This window comes from Thalassophryne amazonica, chromosome 6, assembly GCF_902500255.1.
Source record: "Thalassophryne amazonica chromosome 6, fThaAma1.1, whole genome shotgun sequence".
NCBI classification, from domain to species: Eukaryota; Metazoa; Chordata; class Actinopteri; order Batrachoidiformes; family Batrachoididae; genus Thalassophryne; species Thalassophryne amazonica.
The window spans coordinates 88,140,646-88,160,721 of NC_047108.1; the positions used below are offsets into that span (position 1 = coordinate 88,140,646).

The 20,076-nt window shown below is 39.9% G+C and overlaps 2 protein-coding genes across 3 annotated transcripts in view; both read left to right on the plus strand.

Moving 5' to 3' along the window:
- The window catches only part of nr2c2 (nuclear receptor subfamily 2, group C, member 2), a 29,088-nt gene extending 26,740 nt beyond the window's left edge, over positions 1-2,348 (plus strand). For both annotated transcript variants that reach the window (XM_034172725.1, XM_034172724.1), the window contains exon 15: positions 322-2,348. In XM_034172725.1, the coding sequence (XP_034028616.1) occupies positions 322-411 (90 nt within the window). In that variant the 3' untranslated portion in view covers positions 412-2,348. The remainder of the gene's footprint in view (positions 1-321) is intronic.
- A 4,531-nt stretch (positions 2,349-6,879) lies between these two features.
- Positions 6,880-19,457, plus strand: mrps25 (mitochondrial ribosomal protein S25). Its single transcript, XM_034172727.1, has 4 exons — positions 6,880-7,104; positions 10,478-10,584; positions 10,684-10,771; positions 18,818-19,457. The coding sequence occupies exons 1-4, from the start codon at positions 6,971-6,973 to the stop codon at positions 18,999-19,001; spliced, it is 513 nt and encodes a 170-aa protein (XP_034028618.1). The 5' UTR covers positions 6,880-6,970; the 3' UTR covers positions 19,002-19,457.
- Positions 19,458-20,076: the final 619 nt, after the last annotated feature.

A 20,076-nucleotide genomic window follows, 5' to 3' on the forward strand; every position in this document is an offset into this window, starting at 1 on the left:
ATCTGCAATAGATTGCACCCTCTTGTGAATGAAAATGGTACTGTATTTCCACTTTATTTCAACCAGCAAATGATTTGAATGAGTTCAGTTTTGGACTTTAAAAATCAATTCTCGTATCAAACAACTAAAAATCGCAATATTATAAATTTTTTTCCCCCACACCCCTAATAAATCGCATTGCCCACACGGCTGAGAGACTTAGGAAGTGTTTCACTGTTTAACTGTCTTCACATTTTTGCATCAGAACAGTGAGTGCACAGAAGCCAAAATCTTGAGATCACATAACTGTGGTCACTCTACAGCTATTGTTTCCTTCCTCAGATTGACCCGTATCCTGACACGGCTCCCAGCCCTGCGCCTCATGAGCTCAAGCATCACAGAGGAGCTTTTCTTCACGGGTTTGATAGGTAATGTCTCTATTGATAGCATCATTCCCTACATCCTTAAAATGGAGACAGCCGAGTATCACAGCCAGGAGTCTGACCTGACAGAATGACACACCTTCACTCCAGTTCGCAGAATTGTCTGTTAAAGATGAGTGTGCCTCCACTTCAGGTACTGAGTATGTGAGGGTTTAGAACCTGTAATGACGCCTGGTGCAGTCAGTCAGGTTTCACTGGTGGATTAAGATAATCTGTCTTGTTTTCAGGGGGCAGTGCAGTTTGCGCCTCTTGGTTTTGTGGCCTAAATTGAATGGCTTTGAACTGAATGAAAGCAGATGTTTTGCCAACCACAGCTCTTTTTCTGACTTCATCGCACTTCAAGCTAAATATATGTAAGATTTACATTTTCAACTATTTAGTTACTTTAATCCAACTGTTACTGTGTTCTCATTGTCACAGACATAATTTTAATACGGTCTTTTGTTTCAGCTATTGACAAAAATATATTTTACAAACCCAGCCAAATCAAACCTAATAAAAAAAAGTCTTTGTACTGACTCTAAAATGTACTTTGAGGCTGACTATTTATTTGCCAACGTTGGTACAGCATAGGTATGTTATTACTCTTCATTTAAGAAATTTGACAGTGGACAATAAGTAATGGCTTGAAAAATAATTTGTCAGCTACAAAAAGTGATTCAGACCACAAACCTCAGTCCTTAATCTGTGGAGTACTCCCGTTAGCTGGGTGTCATAGTGTTGAAGTACTTCCTGTTGCAACATGACCAGTATTTGATATAATTCTATGTTAAAGTGATCACATCTTTTTTATATAAATTATTTTTTATTCTATTGATTCTGATGTCAGATTGTCAGTGTTCTGGTACACTTATTTCTGAATTAGGAGATGCATAAGTTTATTGAAGTTCTACTACAAATGTATCACGTGCAATCGCCTCATCACTTTTCCCTTTATGACAATCGGTTTGTTCGCTTGCATTTCGTCAGTCATAACTACCTTTCTATATGTACATTTCTTAACTGTGTATTTATGGCAGTTATCTGTTTTAAAGAATTTTTAGCGTGAAAGGAGTTGGGTCCAGAAATGTAACTTATTTGTAGCTATGCTACTGTTTTTGTATGTTTGCATTTGTATTCTGCTCAGTGCACATCAGACAGCTTTTGTGGTTTTCAGCTGTATTCTTGCTGACTAAAACTTTTTTTAATATGTTTTCTAAAAGGTTTTTAATTCATTTGTTTTGAAGAAAGTTGTTGAATACTAATTAAGTGTACTTAAAAGTACTTTTGGGCAGGTTTCCCTAAATAAATAAATAAAATTCATGACCGTCTTTAAGATGATACAGAAATAGGATTTTTGTTATCAAAACGTTGGCTATATTGACTATTATTTGGGTGTCAGACCCTTAAAAGACTGTTTGCAGAGGCAGGGGTGTGAAATGCAATTTGTATGTGTAACTTCATTAAAATGCGTGCATGTTGTTGTCAAACAGGGTTTTATAATCTTGTTACTGCCTGCCCTTAAAAGAACATTGTTATTTTTATAATGCATTGCAGTGCATGAAGTTGCTTAAGTGCATTTTAATAAATGCTGTATGGAGAGAAAAAAAGTGTTGATTTTAAATGTTGTGGCTTTATAATATTTACTAGGGGCTGAGCTGGTGTTCAGTGACATTTGGCCAGAAAAGAAGAATCGTGTTGAATGGTTAAAGGTCCATAGTATGTAATGTAGTTTCAATATTTTACCCATTCCTTCAAACAAGATTGATGGATTCAAACAGCATCCTTTATTTTTGTTCATTAATCACATACGTTTTCTACCTCACATCAATGAATATGTAAAACAAGTGTGTTCATGACTGAGCTCTTGTATTATCATTCCAGTCTCTGAAGCTGACGTCTTTGAAGCCACAGGCTATAAAAAGAAATAAAGAGTTTCACATGGAGTAAGCTTTGACTTGAGTCTTTCAATGATAAACAGCGGAAGTGCTTCAGTTTATGTAAGCAAAGCAAAGTAAATCTGCCACTGACTACGGGATGATGCATTATGGCTAGTTTTAGCATGTTCAAAACTTCTGCGATGTGACCAGTGCAGTATTTCCTGCATTACATCACACTGCATTGCATGGTGTTACATAGATGTTATTAGATGCACAGAGACACATACCGGGACACACACACAGAGTTGTATTAGCACTTGGACAGAGGTACACCCCTCTGCCAGTGTTACGGATCCACGGAACGACCATAACGAATGTGTGAGGTGGAGAGCAGCTGAAAGAAAGGGAGGAGAAAAAAAGTTTACATCTTGAATTGGCCATCAGCATGTACATCTTATGCCAGATCCACAGTTGGATGTACAAATCTCTCCCAGAATTTGACATAAATTTATGTTAATATATTTATGTTAATAAATATTGTTTCCCAATAATAACATCTTGCACACAAGGTGTTCTTGTCTATCTCAACTTTGTTGTTGCATTCTGCAATTTGGCACATTGCGGACACTTATGCGCACATGAAATAATTAAATGTGGAAAATATATATTTTTTGAATGGACTGCATTTATATTGCGCTTTTTCATGTGCATCAGATGCTCAAAGCGCTTTACAATAATGCCTCACAGTCATCCTGATGTCAGGGTGCTGCCATACAAGGTGCTCACTAACACTGGGAGCAATGGCCCTTAGTGATTTTCCAGTCAGGCTGGGATCCTCTAGTCTCAAGCCTAATGCTTAACCACTACTATCACGTCCCTGTGTGCAACATTTTGGCATTTTTACTACTCAAAAAGGGGGGTCTCCTTCCATATTTAATGCTCTCTCAAAGCAGAGCCCTGCATCAGCCACAGATGGGTAAAACCTGTGTAGCATTGTACTGATGCAGGCACACACTAGTTTTGTACTCTACTGGGTGTATCCACCAAAATCTGACTATGCAAAGTTAGTTATAAAGCTAGGCCACTTTAAATATGGACATCACCTGGCCTGAAAATCAGTAAAACATTTATATTTTCCTTAAGATTGCAGGTGGAACTGTGATCTTTGTGTCTACACTGTGTTTTTTAGGGTCAAACAACTGGTGTCACTTAAGGTAAAATGCTTCAAAACCATCATATGAAGGGTGGTGTATAACCATGAATAAGGTAACCAATCCTGGGACTCAGAATTGATGCAACACACATAAAGCAATGTTTGTGCATTTAAGCAAATTTACATATGGAAAATGTTTTATAAATGTCTAATACCATTTATGAACGTGGTCAAAAATGTCAGATAAACTTATGGCCTTCTTGCAATTTGCAAAGAAAGAAAAAAGAAACTGCACATACTTGAAGCTATGCAGTAAGTGTGATCTGCAGTTTTACTTCAATGAAGAGGTTCTTTATTAGCTAGCCTTGGTTGGGTTTTATGGTACCTATGTCAAAATTCAGTCCTCATGGTTGTCATCCAGATAATCATGAACTTGGTTGAATGTGTTGTCACAAGATGTAAGTTGGCAGGATCGGCATGCAGAAGTACATGGAAGCCTTTGTGCAACTTTGTGGAAGCTTTGTGCAACTGCACTGGATCAGAGGTGTGTATCGTGCAGCATTCAGACATAATGGGAACAAACTGGCTGTCTTCAAGTTTCCAACCCAAATCCAGTGGGTCAAAGTTTCTTCCCATTCAGAACATTGTCTGATCCTAAGATGGACAACCCTATCATCCTTGGTCTCTGTCAGCTTGGCCTTAGGATTGACTTTGCACTGTCGTGCAGTTTTTATGTAACTCCTTGTAACTTTATAACTGTTAGAATGGCCTAAGCAGTGGCTCATCCCTCTGAGTCTGGCCTGCTTGAGATATCTTCCTTAAGAACAGCAGAGGGAGTTTTTCCTTACCACTGTTGCTTATGTGCTTGCTCAGGGGGGTTGGTAAGGTTAGGCCATACCTATGTGGAGCAGCTTTGATGTCATTTGGCATTATATAAATAAAATAAATTGAATTGAAATCCTAGTAAATGCAGTTGGAAAATGTTGAATCACTGGAGAATCATGGGAATGTAACTTACATTTTAGCTGCCAAAGTGGGGGCCATATTGGATTTACAGGTGATCTATGGGCTCTTAACACAATTTGTGAACAGTGATAAATTATTGACCTTTCAATATCCAGAAAAACATGTATTGTGCAAATACATACCCTATGACAAACAAGTTGTTCCATGTAATAGTTTTGGTTGGGTAGGAAACTGTCAGGCTTTGAAACTAGGCTTGTCTAGCTTAACGCACAGTTGCATAGCACCATTGTTATTATTCCCCCTGGGTTTTTCCTATGCCCCAAGTAAATTTTGTGTGCTTTGTTCCAAAACGCTTATTGAGTGTTGTTAGAAGTAAAGGTGATGTAACACAGTGGTAAACATATCACTGTTCCAGCTTTTTTGAAATGTGTTGCAAGCATCCATTTCAAAATGAGCAAATATTTGCACAAAAACAAAAAAAGTACCAGTTTGAACGTTAAATATCTTGTCCTTGTGGTGTATTCAATTGAATATAGGTTGAAGAGGATTTGCAAATCATTGTATTCTGTTTTTATTTACATTTCACACAACATCCCAACTTCATTGGGATTGTACCTTGCTATAAAACATACAAATGTGATTCATATGTTTACTGATGGATCAAAGGTCCAGTCACAGGACATGACATGGACAGCAGTTTATATTTCCCAGTTTTGTAAGTCTATCATAAAAAGACTTTCAGATCATTTAGGTATCTTTTCGATGGAACGGCTAATGATTCTGCTTGCACTGTGGTGGGTGGAGGAGGTGAAGTTCAGTCACCAGGTCATCTGTTCGGATTCAATGGCAGCATGAATCAGCATGTTAAATGGCAAATCTGTTTGCAGGCCAGACCTGATCAATGACATTATTCAAAACCTATTTAAATTATGACAACAGAATATTTCAGTATGTTTCATATGGGTTCCATCTCATTCTGGAATTGAGGGTAATGAAGCGGTAGATCAGCTGGCTAAAGCAGCTCTGAACTCAGAAATAGAGATCAATGTTCCATTTAGTAAATCTGAAGTCAAAACAATCGTCAAGACAGAACTGAACAAATCATGACAAAAGCAATGGATCAGGGAATCTAAGGGTTGGTTTTCAGTGACGTGCAGTGAGGTTGATGGCTGATGAGGCACTGATTTCATCACAATCAAATTTACAAACATGAACCCCACAGTGTGGCTTATAAACCAGTTTCAGGTTTTCAGCTCCGCAGTGGCTGCTGGGTAAGTTCAAAGGTCAATGCATATAAACATTGCGCATTTCCAGTATCATGGCAGCGAAGTACGGACAAATCTGCCTGTGGAAACGATAACAATTACAGCAGGGGATAACAATTGTGCAAGGGGTTTACCAGTGACTGGGAGAGTGGAGGAGCTTCGGGTTTTAGTGTGCGGTGCTCAGTTCTTCAGTGTGCCGGTAAAACCCACGGCAAAAGAAGAGAACTAACTCCGGGCAGGTGTTGGTCATCTTTTAATTATTACCTCCTGCTTTGAAAGTGTAGTATAGATAATTTTTCAGTTTGGATATACAGTATAATCCTCCATTCTGAAAGTCCAGGTGAGAGGAAAAAATAAATGAACAGCTGCTCTTATAGCTTGCTGTCACTTATTCTGCAGCTGAGGAGTTACTGCAAGAAGAATCCCTGGGATCACTTGTGCCCCCTAACATGAGGCAGGAGAACTGTGCGCCTCACTTGGTGCCTCTTTGCAGCCGTTTTATGATCGCTCAATACACGAAACACATCACACACATGCAGCTGCTGATAAAAAAAAACCACTACATTATGTACATCAGCTATACTATGGAAATTAAGTTCATATAACCAAAGTGTTTTGCCATTTTAATGTCGACATGCAGAGAGACAATAACAGTGTCACTGCACAGCATTCCGACAGTTAGCCCAGTGACTGCGATCCAAGGTGAGGCACAGCTAGCCGGCTGCTACGTCACTGCAAGTCTCTGCTCAGTATTTGAACGGCAAATGTGAAAATTCAGCAATTTTAAAGTTAAAAGGAAAATACTTTAAAGTACAAATCACTGGATAAATATAAGCATTTAATTTATTTTTTCACTTTTTTCACATTTTTTTCTTTCCATGATGACACGTGAGGCATAGCCTCACCTGCCTCCCCTGACTGCACGTCACTGTTGGTTTTCATATAAAATTCAAAGACCAGGTTGTATCAAGGAGACAGGGTAGATGGGGTTATTCAAGAGAATTTAGTATAGAGTAACTTTCCCCACCGTTTTTTTTTTTTCTTTCTCTCCCCGCTCTCATCCCCACAATTCCTCCATTAGTGTAACGTACATAAAAAAAAAAAAAAAAAAAGTATAACGTACATCAGAATCTAGTAATGCTCCACTCCTAAACAGCTGATGGCGGTAATACACCATGTTGGTTTAGAAGAAGAAGAACAACAACAACTCTGAGTTCTCACGTGGTGACGTCATTAACACGCGCCTCTTCCGTGTGGTTGTGCATAAGTTTTGGATACTCTGTGAATTTAAAACAAAGCTTTAAAATGCCTATGAAAGGACCATATCCTATAAGAAGGACTCTGCAGTACCTCCAGAAAGGCGACATCATATTTAAAGACAGAGTGAAGATTATGACTGTGAATTACAACACTTCTGGAGAACTCGGCGAGGGAGCAAGGTCAGAGCTAACAGCAGCTAATGCTCAAAAACAAGTGGCGCTCAGTGGGCAGATGTCCAAATTGCTGTTGAGCCGGTGCATAATTTGAGTGCATATCAGGCCGCTGGGCGCAAAGGAGTAGTTAAATAAGAAAATAGACTCTATTTCTGTAGAGTTTTTCCTTCTGAATCAGTGATTTTCCTAACAGGGATCCTCTGGACAAGGGCTTCAACTAAGTTAGTTTCATAAATCTATAAAATTCTGTAAAATGTGGTGCAGAGCCCAAGATGATACTTTGAAACGTCTCTCTTTGTTCACAGCCCAAAGAGGACAAAAAACAAATGAACAATAAAATAATTTAGAACATATTCACATTTAAGGAGCTGAGCTCAAACAATTTGGATATTTTAAAAAAAAAATTACTCAGAACCATTGCTGTGGATTAGTGGTTAGAACCATTTCCCCAACGCAAGAAGGTCCTCAGATCGCTTCCCACCTGCTTCCTCCTGTGTTTGTGTGGGTGCCTTTTGGCTGCTCTGGCTTCCAAAGAGTTTGTGTGAAATTAAACCTTTAAGGACGTACATTTTTTTAACGCCCCAGTTAGCAAGACAACATAAACGTACTCATGATTGTAAGTCTCTCCGCACACGTTAATAATTAGTGATCGCTGATGTATTTTATTCCTCTCACTCTGTTAGCAGGTGCATTGCCAGAAAGGCAGTGGATATTTTGCCGGATATAGCAAACACGTACTTAGCGATATTTGACCATGTTTCCTCGCTGATTGGCTAGTTCAAATGACATCATCGTAGAGTTTATTTCAACATGGCGGTGCCCTCAGCATTGAGTGTTGGTGCTAATTTTTCATCTTTAATTGCCATTTTGGGTGCCATAAAGTCGTTTGAATAGGAACAGAAAATCACCGAGTGGCGGAGGGATTCTCAGACGCTAAAAGCAGCTCAGAAACGTGGCATAGCCCTGCCCGAAATTATTTCCACTGGCGCTTTTCGCCACACGGTTGAAATAATTTTTGCAGTCTTGGTAAATTTCTGTGTAGGGCGGGGATGATAAACAAAAACTTGCAAATTCAAGAGAGAAGAAAAAACGAAAATACAGAAGTCCACGTCAGCATGTGTCCTTATCCTGTTTTTTCTCTGTCAGTGTCATGTCTGCAAAACCTTCGATTAGTCCACCCCTGAAAATAGTGAATGGTAAAATATGCCAATTTTCAATAATGAAATCATCAATATCGAGCTACTGTCATAAATGTGAAATAAGGAGAGCTTAAACTCCGATTGCCTTTAAGTTCCTGCCCAACCGCGGCCGTTCCGTTCCGTCATGAATAAATTTAGACAGCCGGCAAAACAGCGCAAGCTGTGTACGGCGAAATATTGTCCAGTTAAACTTTGCCAGGGCTGATTTCATCACAGGTTCTGGTACCAATGACATAACTTGAATTAGCCAATCAGATAGGAGATCCGGCAAAATATCCACTGCCTTCCAGAAAACGTCTCATGCTGCAATTCTCTGTATTTCTTGGCGTGTGATGTACATTTTAGAATGAGCAGAAATGTCCCAATGACTGACAGACAGAGGGAAAGGAACCTGCTCCTTCTGAGTGTCGGATTTTGGAACCTAAAGTGTGTTTGACGCGCTGTTTGTATGGATGCTGGTTTACTGAAGCTGTGTACATGCACGTGGGACATCTCCATGACACTGTTTTTAACAGACTGCCCAGACACAGAGGTGGATTTGTTACATTGGAAAAAGTCAGAATACATTATTTCCAGGAGTTTTTGGACTTTATTTAATGTGCCACAATTGTGAGAGAACTGCAGGCGGAGCTGCAGCCGGCGATTGCGCGTGCGTAGGCATGTGGGGGGTTTCTTTGATTATATGGAGTTTATATTTGGAAAACGGTCTACAACTGGGTGAGTCTGACATGTTCAGGATTTTCCCCCTTTTGTGTTTTTTTTCTCAGTGGAGCTGGCAAGCTACTTTTTTTTTTTTTTTTTTTTACTTTGAGAGAGTGTGAATTTGGAGCTGGTGTGTGTGCGTATGTGCTTGCGTGCGTGCACTGCACAGCTCCTCTCAGCTGTTTTACTGTCGCTGCGAACTTGAATGTCTCTACGTTTTTTTCCCCTGGCAGCAGATGTATTGTGTTGACAACACTCATAATTAATCATGCTCAAAGCTGAGGCTCAAGCAGAGATTGTTATTGACAGGCTGCGTTTATGGCTAATGACCGCAGGTGCACTAAACCTTCTCAGAGCTGCAATTGTACCGTAACTGTATCAAAATGAACTGTTTTCACTTAAGAATGAGTTCTCATAACACAACATCACACTTGTGTCAAACTTGTAATTAATCTGTGCCTCAGTTCTGGAACGCTTCTAATAGTCATGTGACCTATCGGAAACACACGAGTACTCACGAGTAGTTTGTTTTTCTGGAAGTATTGATAGCTGTTTGTTTCTGTGTAGGCTCTCAGTTTTCCAGGTGGTTTCCATAGTAGAGACGCTTGAATCTTCGACTGGACTGTCCAGTCGAAGATTCAAGCTTCTCTACTATAGCTGTTTGTTGCGAATGGCGCATACTTTGAAACCGGTCATGGAAGTGCACAAAAAGTAATCATGGTGGATCATCAGATGGTCACTAACAGACCAAATCTAAATTGTTATGATTTCGGTGCGACATGTCCTTTAAATTGACAGTAGCTGTGCGTGTCGGTGTGTTTGTCTGTTTATACGTGGCTGTGCGATACACTGTCATCCTGTCCTGGGTGTATCCTGCCTCTCGCCCGATGACTGCTGATATGGGCTCCACCTCCCATGTGACCCTTAATTTGAATAAGCGGGTGTAGAAAATGAATGAATGACTGACTTCATTTCATAACTAAATAAGCTTTTGGTAATTCTTTTGAGATGATTTGTCAGTTTGTAAAAATAATAACTTGTCTTGATTGGCTTGTTTCAGAATGTACTTGACATCCATCCACTGTATGTGTGTTTTATCCAAAGTTACAATTATTTACCCCACTTCAACAGCCATCGTGTCACATTCACCACTTCTTGTGCTACAACATGTTTTTTTTACCACTAGAACTAGGTGTTTTTTTTCTCTCTTGTGACAACACGTCTAACACAATCACCAGTGGGTAACGTGTATTTCTGTCACTTTGTGTTGGCAGCCGCTGACTCGCTGATGTGTGAATTTGGTTTACTTGTGTTTTTTTCCCCATCTTTCTGATATAATGGAATGGATGATGGACTCTGGAGATATAAGCACCAGCACCAACAGGACTTTGAGACCTTTTCTTTCCATTGTAAAACACAGCATGTTATAAACAAGTTGAAATGATGAATGTGACCATCTCTCTGCCTGTGCTTTGCAGGAAGTTTATATTCTTCACTATTCCTCAGATCCAGTACAAAAACCCGTGGGTACAAATAATGATGTTCAAAAATATAACGCCATCTCCGTTTTTGAAGTTCTACCTGGGTATGTAACCTTGCTTTGCTTGTAAAGCTGTATACAATGTTACTCTATAGAAATAAGAATCGGTTGAGTCTGCGCTTATCTGCTCTGTCACTGCTGCAGATGATGGAGAACAAGTGCTGGTGGATGTGGAAGGAAAGGACTACAGGCAAATTTCACAGCATGTTAAGAAGATTTTGGGGAAATCACAGTAAGATGCTCCTAGTTGTTTTCATATAGTCCAGGGGTGGCCAAGTTCGGTCCTCGAGAGCCACATTCCTGACACTCTTAGTTGTCTCCCTGCTCCAACACACCTGAATCCAATGAAAGGCTCGTTAGCAGACTTTTAATGAACCTTTCATTGGATTCAGGTGTGTTGGAGCAGGGAGACAACTAAGAGTGTCAGGAATGTGGCTCTCGAGGACCGAACTTGGCCACCCCTGATATAGCCACTATGTATACTTTTTGTGTGACAAGTTGTTCATTTATATCACAAATTCCAGTGCTAAAATTTTAAAGTGCTGAACACAGGACTGGGTATCGATTGAGATTTCAAGAATCGATTCCGCTTCTTAAGATTCAGCATCAATTATTTTGATTTGATCCGATCTTGATTTGGGTTAGTGTTATTAAAACCATTTTTTGAGCTGTTACTAGGGATGGGTATCGAGAACCAGTTCTTTTTGAGTATCGTTAAGAAATGATTCGATCCACTGATATCAATAGCCTTTTTGTGTAACGATTCCCTTACCGGTCCTTCAGAACAGCTGTTGTTTTTGAGGGTGTTTGTTGGGAAAATGATCATTCCTCTATGTTGATTACTAGGGATATGAATCGTACAACAACTCACGATTCAATTCGATTCCGATTCTTGGGGTGACGGTTCGATTCAGAATCGATTTTCGATTCAAGAGCATGTGGGCTTGCGGATTTCAAATGTTTCTGAAGTACTTGACTTTCATTTTGCACACTGCATAAGTCATGTCAAGCTCCTTCTTATGCAGCAAATAATAAAATCCAAAATGCGCCCAAACATTTGCCTTCAGCAAAGATGGTGTTGGCTGAATTAGCTCTTCGTCCGCCATGCTAAGCTTCAGCCACTGAACTCTGCAGCTCACAAGTGTTTGAAGCACGCCGGAAAAAACAGATCAAAATAAAAACTATTCACAAGAAAGAGAATAAAAATAGACTTTAAGTCTTGACTTAAAAATGTCCACGGACTCTGACTGCCTCACGGTCGCAGGAAGACCGTTCCACAGAGCGGGTGCACGCTAAGAAAAAGCTCTTTGACCCTTTGACATAGAAAACCTGTAAAGCCTACTTTTCGTACACAAAAAATTCACAAGAGGTATCGATAAGGGAATCGATAAGGAATCGGATCGATAAGCAGAATCGATAATGGTATCGATAAAATCTTATCGATACCCATCCCTAGCTGTTACCCGATTGTCTAGTTATGCAACATATTAATATTACTTCACATAATTTGGCCCTCAAAATGCTGGCAATAGTGTTTCAGCGAGTTCTAAAGTCAAAAGGTATTGGGCTTGAGTCCAGAAGATCATGGGTTCAAATCCCCACCTGACTGGAAAATCACTAAGGGCCCTTGGGCAAGGCCTTTAATCCCCTGTTGCTCCCGGTGTGTAGTGAGTGCCTTGTATGGCAGCACCCTGACATCGGGGTGAATGTGAGGCATAATTGTAAAGCGCTTTGAGCGTCTGATGCAGATGGAAAAGCGCTATATAAATGCAGTCCATTTACCATTTAAATGCAGTCCATTTAAAAGTTTTCAGGGGGAAAACAGCCCTGGTCTACTCTACGAAAACTGCGCCTGTAGCGTTCGCTGCATGGCACGCTGCAGGAGTTGTCCTAAGTTCTCCTGCAGCAGGAGAATGTGTCTATGGGAAATGTTCTCACACAATCCACCCCAGAGAACCTTCGTGTGCTGTCCCACGGAAATGGCACATTTATGAATAACGAAAAAGAAACCTACTGTGTGAATTAAATGGTGGACGATTCGCTTTTCTTGCCCGCACCAACAGAGTCTCGGTACTCAGAGTCCCGGTTGGTAACGTTAGAACTTACTTATGTAAAGCGCCATGAGGCAATTTTGTGTGATTTGGCACTATATAAATGAAAATAAATTGAAATTTATGATTGACATCTTTAAATGGCTTTGACAGAGATTGATGAATATATTGTGGACATGCTGCTTCTAAATCAGCTTGGGACTCTGGCAAGGATGGTTGCATTCCTCCCCTCTCCTCTGCTCCTTTTTCTGTTCTCTATCTCTGCTCCGACCTTCAAAGTCCCAGCTTCACCAAACTGAATTCTTCAAACTAAGATTTGGAATAACTATGGAATTGATCAGTTGGTCTCTCAACATTATTGACACCGTTTTTTTTTCGACAAGGAAATCAGGGTTGGGGGACCCTGCATGCCCTGATGGAACCTGCCCAGCGGGCTATGCTCTCTACGCCTGAGAGAGACAAGAGTGTGACATGCTTGGCTCCACTCTCTGTGGAAGACATTGATTGATTGATTGATTGATTGATTGATTGATTGATTGATTGATTGATTGATTTTTATTCGCTTTGTGGTGGGTGGTTTGGCACTGATTGGTTTGTGCGCTGCCCTGACCCACAGGAATATTAGCAAGACGGCTGCTTCCAGAATCTTGTCCCCTTGTAAGTCCGTCATGATTAATGAGTTAGGCAGTGCTCTGTAATCTCAGACTGCGTGAACTCTTGAACTCAAATGCAAAATGGAGATTATCTTGGAGCAAATACGCTGTATTGCAAAGGAATGTTCTGCTGAGGACTGGAAAATATTCTTCATAAATTTGGACTCGAGACGGTCAGAGGTGAAGTAAATGGAATTCTGTATCTCTCCTCCTAACATCAACATGGCAGCCTTAACGGCTCCTGAAGGCTAAATACCTTGCTCTTTCCCCAGAAGGATCTAGGGCCTTGGTAAAGGAATTCGGCTCTCCCTTCTCATCTGTCTACCCCCCCCAGCCTGCTGTTGCCTAGCAACGTCAGACTTTACACAGCGGACAGAAACTGACAGAAACTTAACTCATCTGCACACAACTGCACATCTGTCTCCCTCCAACCTGAGAATCGATTTAAAATCGGCAAATCGACTTTTTTTTTCAGCTCTGCACTAAATCAAAACATACCAACTGCATGCACACAATACTAATCAAAAAAATTTAAATAATAATAATAAAACAGTTATAATTTATAGAAAGCAGATATGTTTTGAGTTTGGCTTTAAAGGATTGAACAGAGCAGGGTTCTCACCAGCATTATAACAGCGTAATGGACCGACACGCTGTTATAATAAATTACACTGCAGTTGGTCCTGTCACTTTGTTTTTGAGGGTGTGTAATGGGAAAATTTTAATTTTTCTATGTTGATTGTGGACTTGCTGGTTCTGATTTAGAAGCAGCGAGTCCACAATTTATTCATCAACCTACATCAAAGCCATTTAAAGATGTCAGTTGTGACTCACCTTTTCTGCTGATTAAAGTGTTTAATTAAACTGATTAAACTCTTTTTCTGCTGTTGCGGACAGGAGTGAGAATCATCACCGCTTCACATAGAGAATTTTTATTTGTTCATCATTAACGTGCATTTTTTTTGTGGGGCAGCCAACGACTCGGTTCTCTGCCATGTACTGGAACATTAATATCTCCCGCTTCTCTGGTTCGTAAACTTTAGTTACTGCCCCTCATGATAATAATAATATCCTCTGCTCCATGTGTGTGTTGTAGGCTTTGCTGTGGCGCTCATTCAGGAATCAATAACTTCAAAGCGAATCGCCATTTTAAATCAAATAACACCTCTTTTAAAACATAAAACAGACAGACATACTACAACTGACTAAAACTGTTTTTCCCCAAAATGAGACATCCTCCATTCCGTTGGGGAGAACATATCCCGGTGTCACAGTCTGTGCTCAAGTCTGAGCACAGCTGCACTGCAGCACTCCAGGCGCGAATATTGTAGGGGAGACCGGGGCCAAAGTAACATTTTACATTTATATCCCTCTGAGACACAATTGCCTACATTTTGAGGGCCAAATTTTGTTCAGTAAACCCATAGTTTTTTTGTTTGTTTGTTTTTTTGTTACAGCCTTACTTTAAAGCCAAAAGAAATGAGGCGTCAGGCCAAAACATGGAAGTGTGGAAATGTGTGTCACTGCATAGGAGCATCACAACTGTTAATTTATACACAGCAGTTTATTATAGAAAATCCTTACAAATGTTTTTTTTTTTTACTTCAAGATTAATTTCTCATTACTCTACATTTTGAGGCTTAAAAAAATACAAAAGAAGGCCCTTTATAAGCCCATAAAGCTAAAGCTTCAGAGGGGTCGAAGCCTAAGCAGTCCCCGAACCCCCAGCTTTTAAGGTGTTTTTTCCATCCCATTACGCTGAGAAAAAATCCAACTGAGAACCCTGCAGAGAGAGGTCAGGTCTGTGAGCATTTGCCCGTTCCACGTGTCACTGCAACCAACATAGTGTGGAACCAACTTGGGTCATGGATTTGAACCTCCAAGGCCAACAACTTGCCCATCACCATGGCACAAAAATGCCAACAGAAACGCGTCACATGGCCACAAAATGTGATAGCTGACATTCCCTCACAATGCAAGTGATACTCCTTACCTGAGTCTCCCAAAGTAACTACTTGTTGGAAGCAAAGGATCCATGGATCCTCTCAAAAGACCGAGTCCCAAAGACATCGAGTTGGTGCATCAATGGTTATTGTACAAGTCTCACAACCTTGCAGTGGACATTTTGATATCCATGTTCAATTTCTTCTTAACCTTGAGAACACAGTTCAGGAGGTGGTTCATGAAGGTTGAGTTCCCTTACAGCACACAGCCATTCAGTATTATATAAGTCAGCAATAGAATTTTAAAGTTAGCTCATTTTAACAGGAAGCTAATGAAAAGAGGCCAATATGATCACATCTCCTGGTTCCTGTTAGAACTGTACCAGCTGTATTCTGGACCACCTGGAGACATCTTGTACTCTTTTGCAGTAAACCAGAAAATAATGTATCATAGTAACCAGCTCTGACACAAAAGCATTAATTGATGTTTCAGTATCAGAGACATAATAGATTTAATTATTGCAGTATTAAGTGAATGAAAATGGGTAATCTTGGCAACTGCCCTAATATGCATATCAAAACAATGCCAGATGAAAAATCACATAAAGATCTTTATCTCATGTTAATTGATCGTAATGATGTCTGTGTGTGGCAGGACTCATAAAAATCATCTCAGTCTTCTGTAAATTTAAAGAAACCTAGAAAAGATCCTGCTTTTTCATAGCAGTTAGATAAACATCCAGTTTTGATGCGACACCTGCATAAACAGGCATGTACATCTGTAGATTGCCCACATATTTTGGAGTAAACACAGGGCTGTGACAACTCCGCGGATCCGCGAGATTCCGTGGATTTCGTCATGGGGAGGGGGTGGATGTTAGTGTTTAACTCTGTAATTGTGATAGTCACTGAGTTTTTAAAATGCCTGTCGCAAAGTGTTCTCTTTTTTTTTTTTTTTTTTTACGAAATCGTGCAAGTTTTATCGGACCGCGGCAGTCTGCGGACACTGATCTGTGTGTTGGATACAAATCAGTGTCCTCGGATCCGCGGAGTTTCGAGGAGAAAAAAGCCTGGCTGGTGCGACAGTTGTCGTAAAGTGAGGCTGGTTGGTTGCTGTGGCGACGCTGTGTGTCGCCTGCGTGAAGCTAAAGCTGAATGTAGCATGTGGACATCGCAAACCTTTAGAGCCCAAAAGTTTTTAAAAGAAGACTTGTGTAGCCCGTCTGTGTCACGGACCGACGTCGGACAGAGAGAAGATGGTGAGAAAGACGGTTTGACAAAGTCTGATAAGGACAAGAATCCGTGGAATTGTCGCTGGCTTCATCAACACATATGAAAGATAAAAGGAACGGGAAAAGTGAACTGTGCTCTCAGGAAACGGTAAGAATTTTTCTCTGGAAAATAAACATTGTGCTGTTCAAACAGGATTTTAGACAAGATTATGTGACTTTTTTCATTAATCTAGACTTTCTTTCATTGGGAAAAAAGACTGTGGCTTTGAATGGATTTACATGAATTTACACAAGAATGTAAGAGTTTTTATTAATGTAGACCTTTTTCATGGAAAAAAGACACTGTGGCTTTGAGTGGATTTCCAGGAATTTACACAAGAATATGTGGATTTTTACTATAAGATATGTTATTAATATTTTACCATGATTTTCAAAATATTCACCAAGCTTTAGCTGTGGGTTTTGAAATGCTGTAACAGTCTTTTCAGTCTTCATGAATTTCATGTAGTTTAATTGTTCTGAGTTAATGCATAATTTGGTTTACAGTTACAAGGAAAATCATTCCAGGTCCTACTTCCACGTCATTTTCTGTTATTTCAACATGATCACCTGCTGGTTCAAATGTAAGGTTGAATACAGGGTCATTTAAATACTAATTTTGAGACTTTTTGTTCCAGGAGATGCTGAAAATGTATCATCAGATTAAAAAATTAATTTGGTTTCTGGGATCCCACGGGGCCCGAGACCCCGGCTCCTGGGGGCCTGTGCCCCCCAGAGCCCCTGCAGATTTTCCTCGGATTTTGTAATTTTCATTTCACAGCCCTGAAACATCTCATGGTTACAATCTCACTGAGAGGTGCCACATAAAGAATACTAGAACACCGTGCTCGCAGAACGCAAACCTCCACCAACACTAGTTTCCAATTCCACAAATTTTTACCTTGGAAAAAATTTTCAAGTTAAAAGTCCTGTTAGAAGTTTCTTTTCATAAGCAAAAATATAGTATTTATATATTTAAATATATAAATATAAATAATTTCCCGGAAGGGACAATAAAATATAAATCAAAATGGCTTTTCAATCAAATCAAATCTCTGGTAAATCTGCAATATGGATCAGATGTGAATCAAGTTTAGTCTGTTAATTGAGTGCTGGTTTGCACCTCATTGTCACAAATTAGTGATTGAGGCACTTTTGATTGATTATATAACGTAAAATGTACATCAAATGGGCTTTTCGATATTAAATTCAAATGTCCACACAATCCAGAGCAGATCCGGATCAAACTTCGTCAGGTGATAGTGTCAGTCTGCATGTCACCTTATGAGAGTGATAAGGGCACCTTTGAATAAGATAATGTAAAATATACATTAAATGGGGTTTTCAGTGATAATTGAATTGGCCACAAAATCCGTAATCTCGATCAGATCTGGATCAAGCTTTGTCAGTTGATAAAGAATACTATCCTACATAATGCACTCAAACATGAGAGATCTTTTTTTTTTTTTTTGACAGAGTTATGTTTGAAAATTTGTTCAATATTAAAGTAAGGGATTTTTCCTGACGTTTCCCTTTGACCTTGAAAATTGAATCAGTTCTTGCCTGTCAGAATATGAATCTTAAGTAAAATTTCCTGGTAAATGGACTGCATTTACATAGCACTTTTCCATCTGCATCAGACGCTCAAAGCGCTTTACAATAATGATTCACATTCACTCTGTCAGGGTGCTGCCATACAAGGCACTCACTATACACGGGGAGCAACTAGGTGATTAAGGACCTTGCCCAAGGGGCCTTAGTGATTTTCCAGTCAGGCTGGGATTTTGAACTGAGGATGTTCTGGTCTCAAGCCCAAAGCTTAACCACTAGACCATCACCTCACCTCTTTTCATATATCTATATGAAAAATTGTGGGCTCCAGGCTCTTCACAAACAGACAAACAAACAAAATGGCAATACCCTAGCCACCTCCAACTTTGTTGGCAGAGGTAAAAACAGTGGAAAAGGAACAGAACCCTGAGGTACTCCATTTCAGTAAACTCAGATGCAGTGTTGTTTGAAGCACAGCCCCACCCACCAAGACCAACCTGATAAATGTTGGCCATGACAGCAGTTGACCAGAAATGAAAAGTAACTTTCAATTCTCTCCAATAAACTACAGTAGATCAACTGTTTGAAATGGTGCACTTAGATAAAAGCGACTAATCTGGAACCTGCCTGTATTGCCACGAACATCTCATTCATCACTTTAGTGAGTGCAGTCTGTGTTCGAAATGCTGATTGCAAAAGCTCAGAGATAACCACTGTATGACAAACATGCAAGAACTTGCACAGCAATCACTAATTTAATTTTCCAGTTCTGACGCAGACTACTTTTTTTTTAACTCTTCTGTTCACAGACAAATGCTGCAGCTTGAGGCTCAAGCCAAGATGCAGGCTGCAAATCCTGCCAACTTTGGTCCAAAGAAGTATTGTCTGAGGGAATGTATCTGTGAGGTGGACGGGCAGGTTCCCTGTCCCAGCACAGTACCACTGCCAAAGGAGATGACTGGAAAATATCGTGCCCAAGCATCACAGGATTGATGATTGAAGCGGACTGTTTATCATCAGATGCTTCTGCACTGTAACAACTTTTTTTTGTATGAAGTACTGATATTCCGTGTTGTCAGAAGATGTCATTGGAGTCCATCTTTCACTCTGTGGGCATTTTAACTTCACACTCAAGCACCACAAAGTGCAAAGTTGTTTGTAGATGTTGAATCCACACGGCTGGATGGTTAGTATTATGTCCTGCTTTACCAACACTGGGCCAATTACTGCAATGTAACTATTGTAATTAAAAACATTTAACTCTGTGCCTGTTACTTTGAAATTAAATATGAAATACTCAAATGTTGGAAAGTCATGACAAAGATCAGATGGGTTTTCACAAACATGCATTAATCACATGACCAAAAACAAACACTTCACAGTAGACTTTATTTATTGGTTCTGAAATCGAATTCTGATGTTAAACTGATGTTTTGTGTCCAAAATATTGAAGTTATGCAACTTAATAAAGATACTTCAGTTAATAAGACGTTAATGAGCTCAGAGATACTTAAACCCTCACCAAACATTTCTTTTATATTTTAACATGTAGTGAACACAGAGACTGACAGGCAGTAGTGGGTGCACATGGATAGTTTAGTTGATCGGCTCACAGGTAGAGTCTTTCAGGGTCCCATCATCCCCTGCGCGCTTGGAGTGGTTATGGTTTGACTCGCCGGTTGTAATTAACGAAAATGGCATCACCGCGCATCACGCACAAGGAAAAGAATCAAACTAGTGTGAAATGTGGACACTGGAGGCATTTAAACATCTGCCCCCCCATCCCAGGATGAATCGCACCAATTGTATGCTATTGATATTACCATTCCAGAAGATCCTTAATTTCCTGATAACTGAGGAAGCAACAAATCTCCCTGTGATGCCATGTTGGTGTGCGACCGGAACCACTTCACGCATACAAAGGACCGTGGGGCCCTGAAGTCATCTATTAATAAAGCTTACATTTTGGTTGGCAGATTAGCTTTTCAGCTAACTTTAAACCATTAGCAGGCCAATTAGCTTCCACTGCTTTTTTTTTTCTTTTTTTTTTTAAAACTCAAATGTTTGT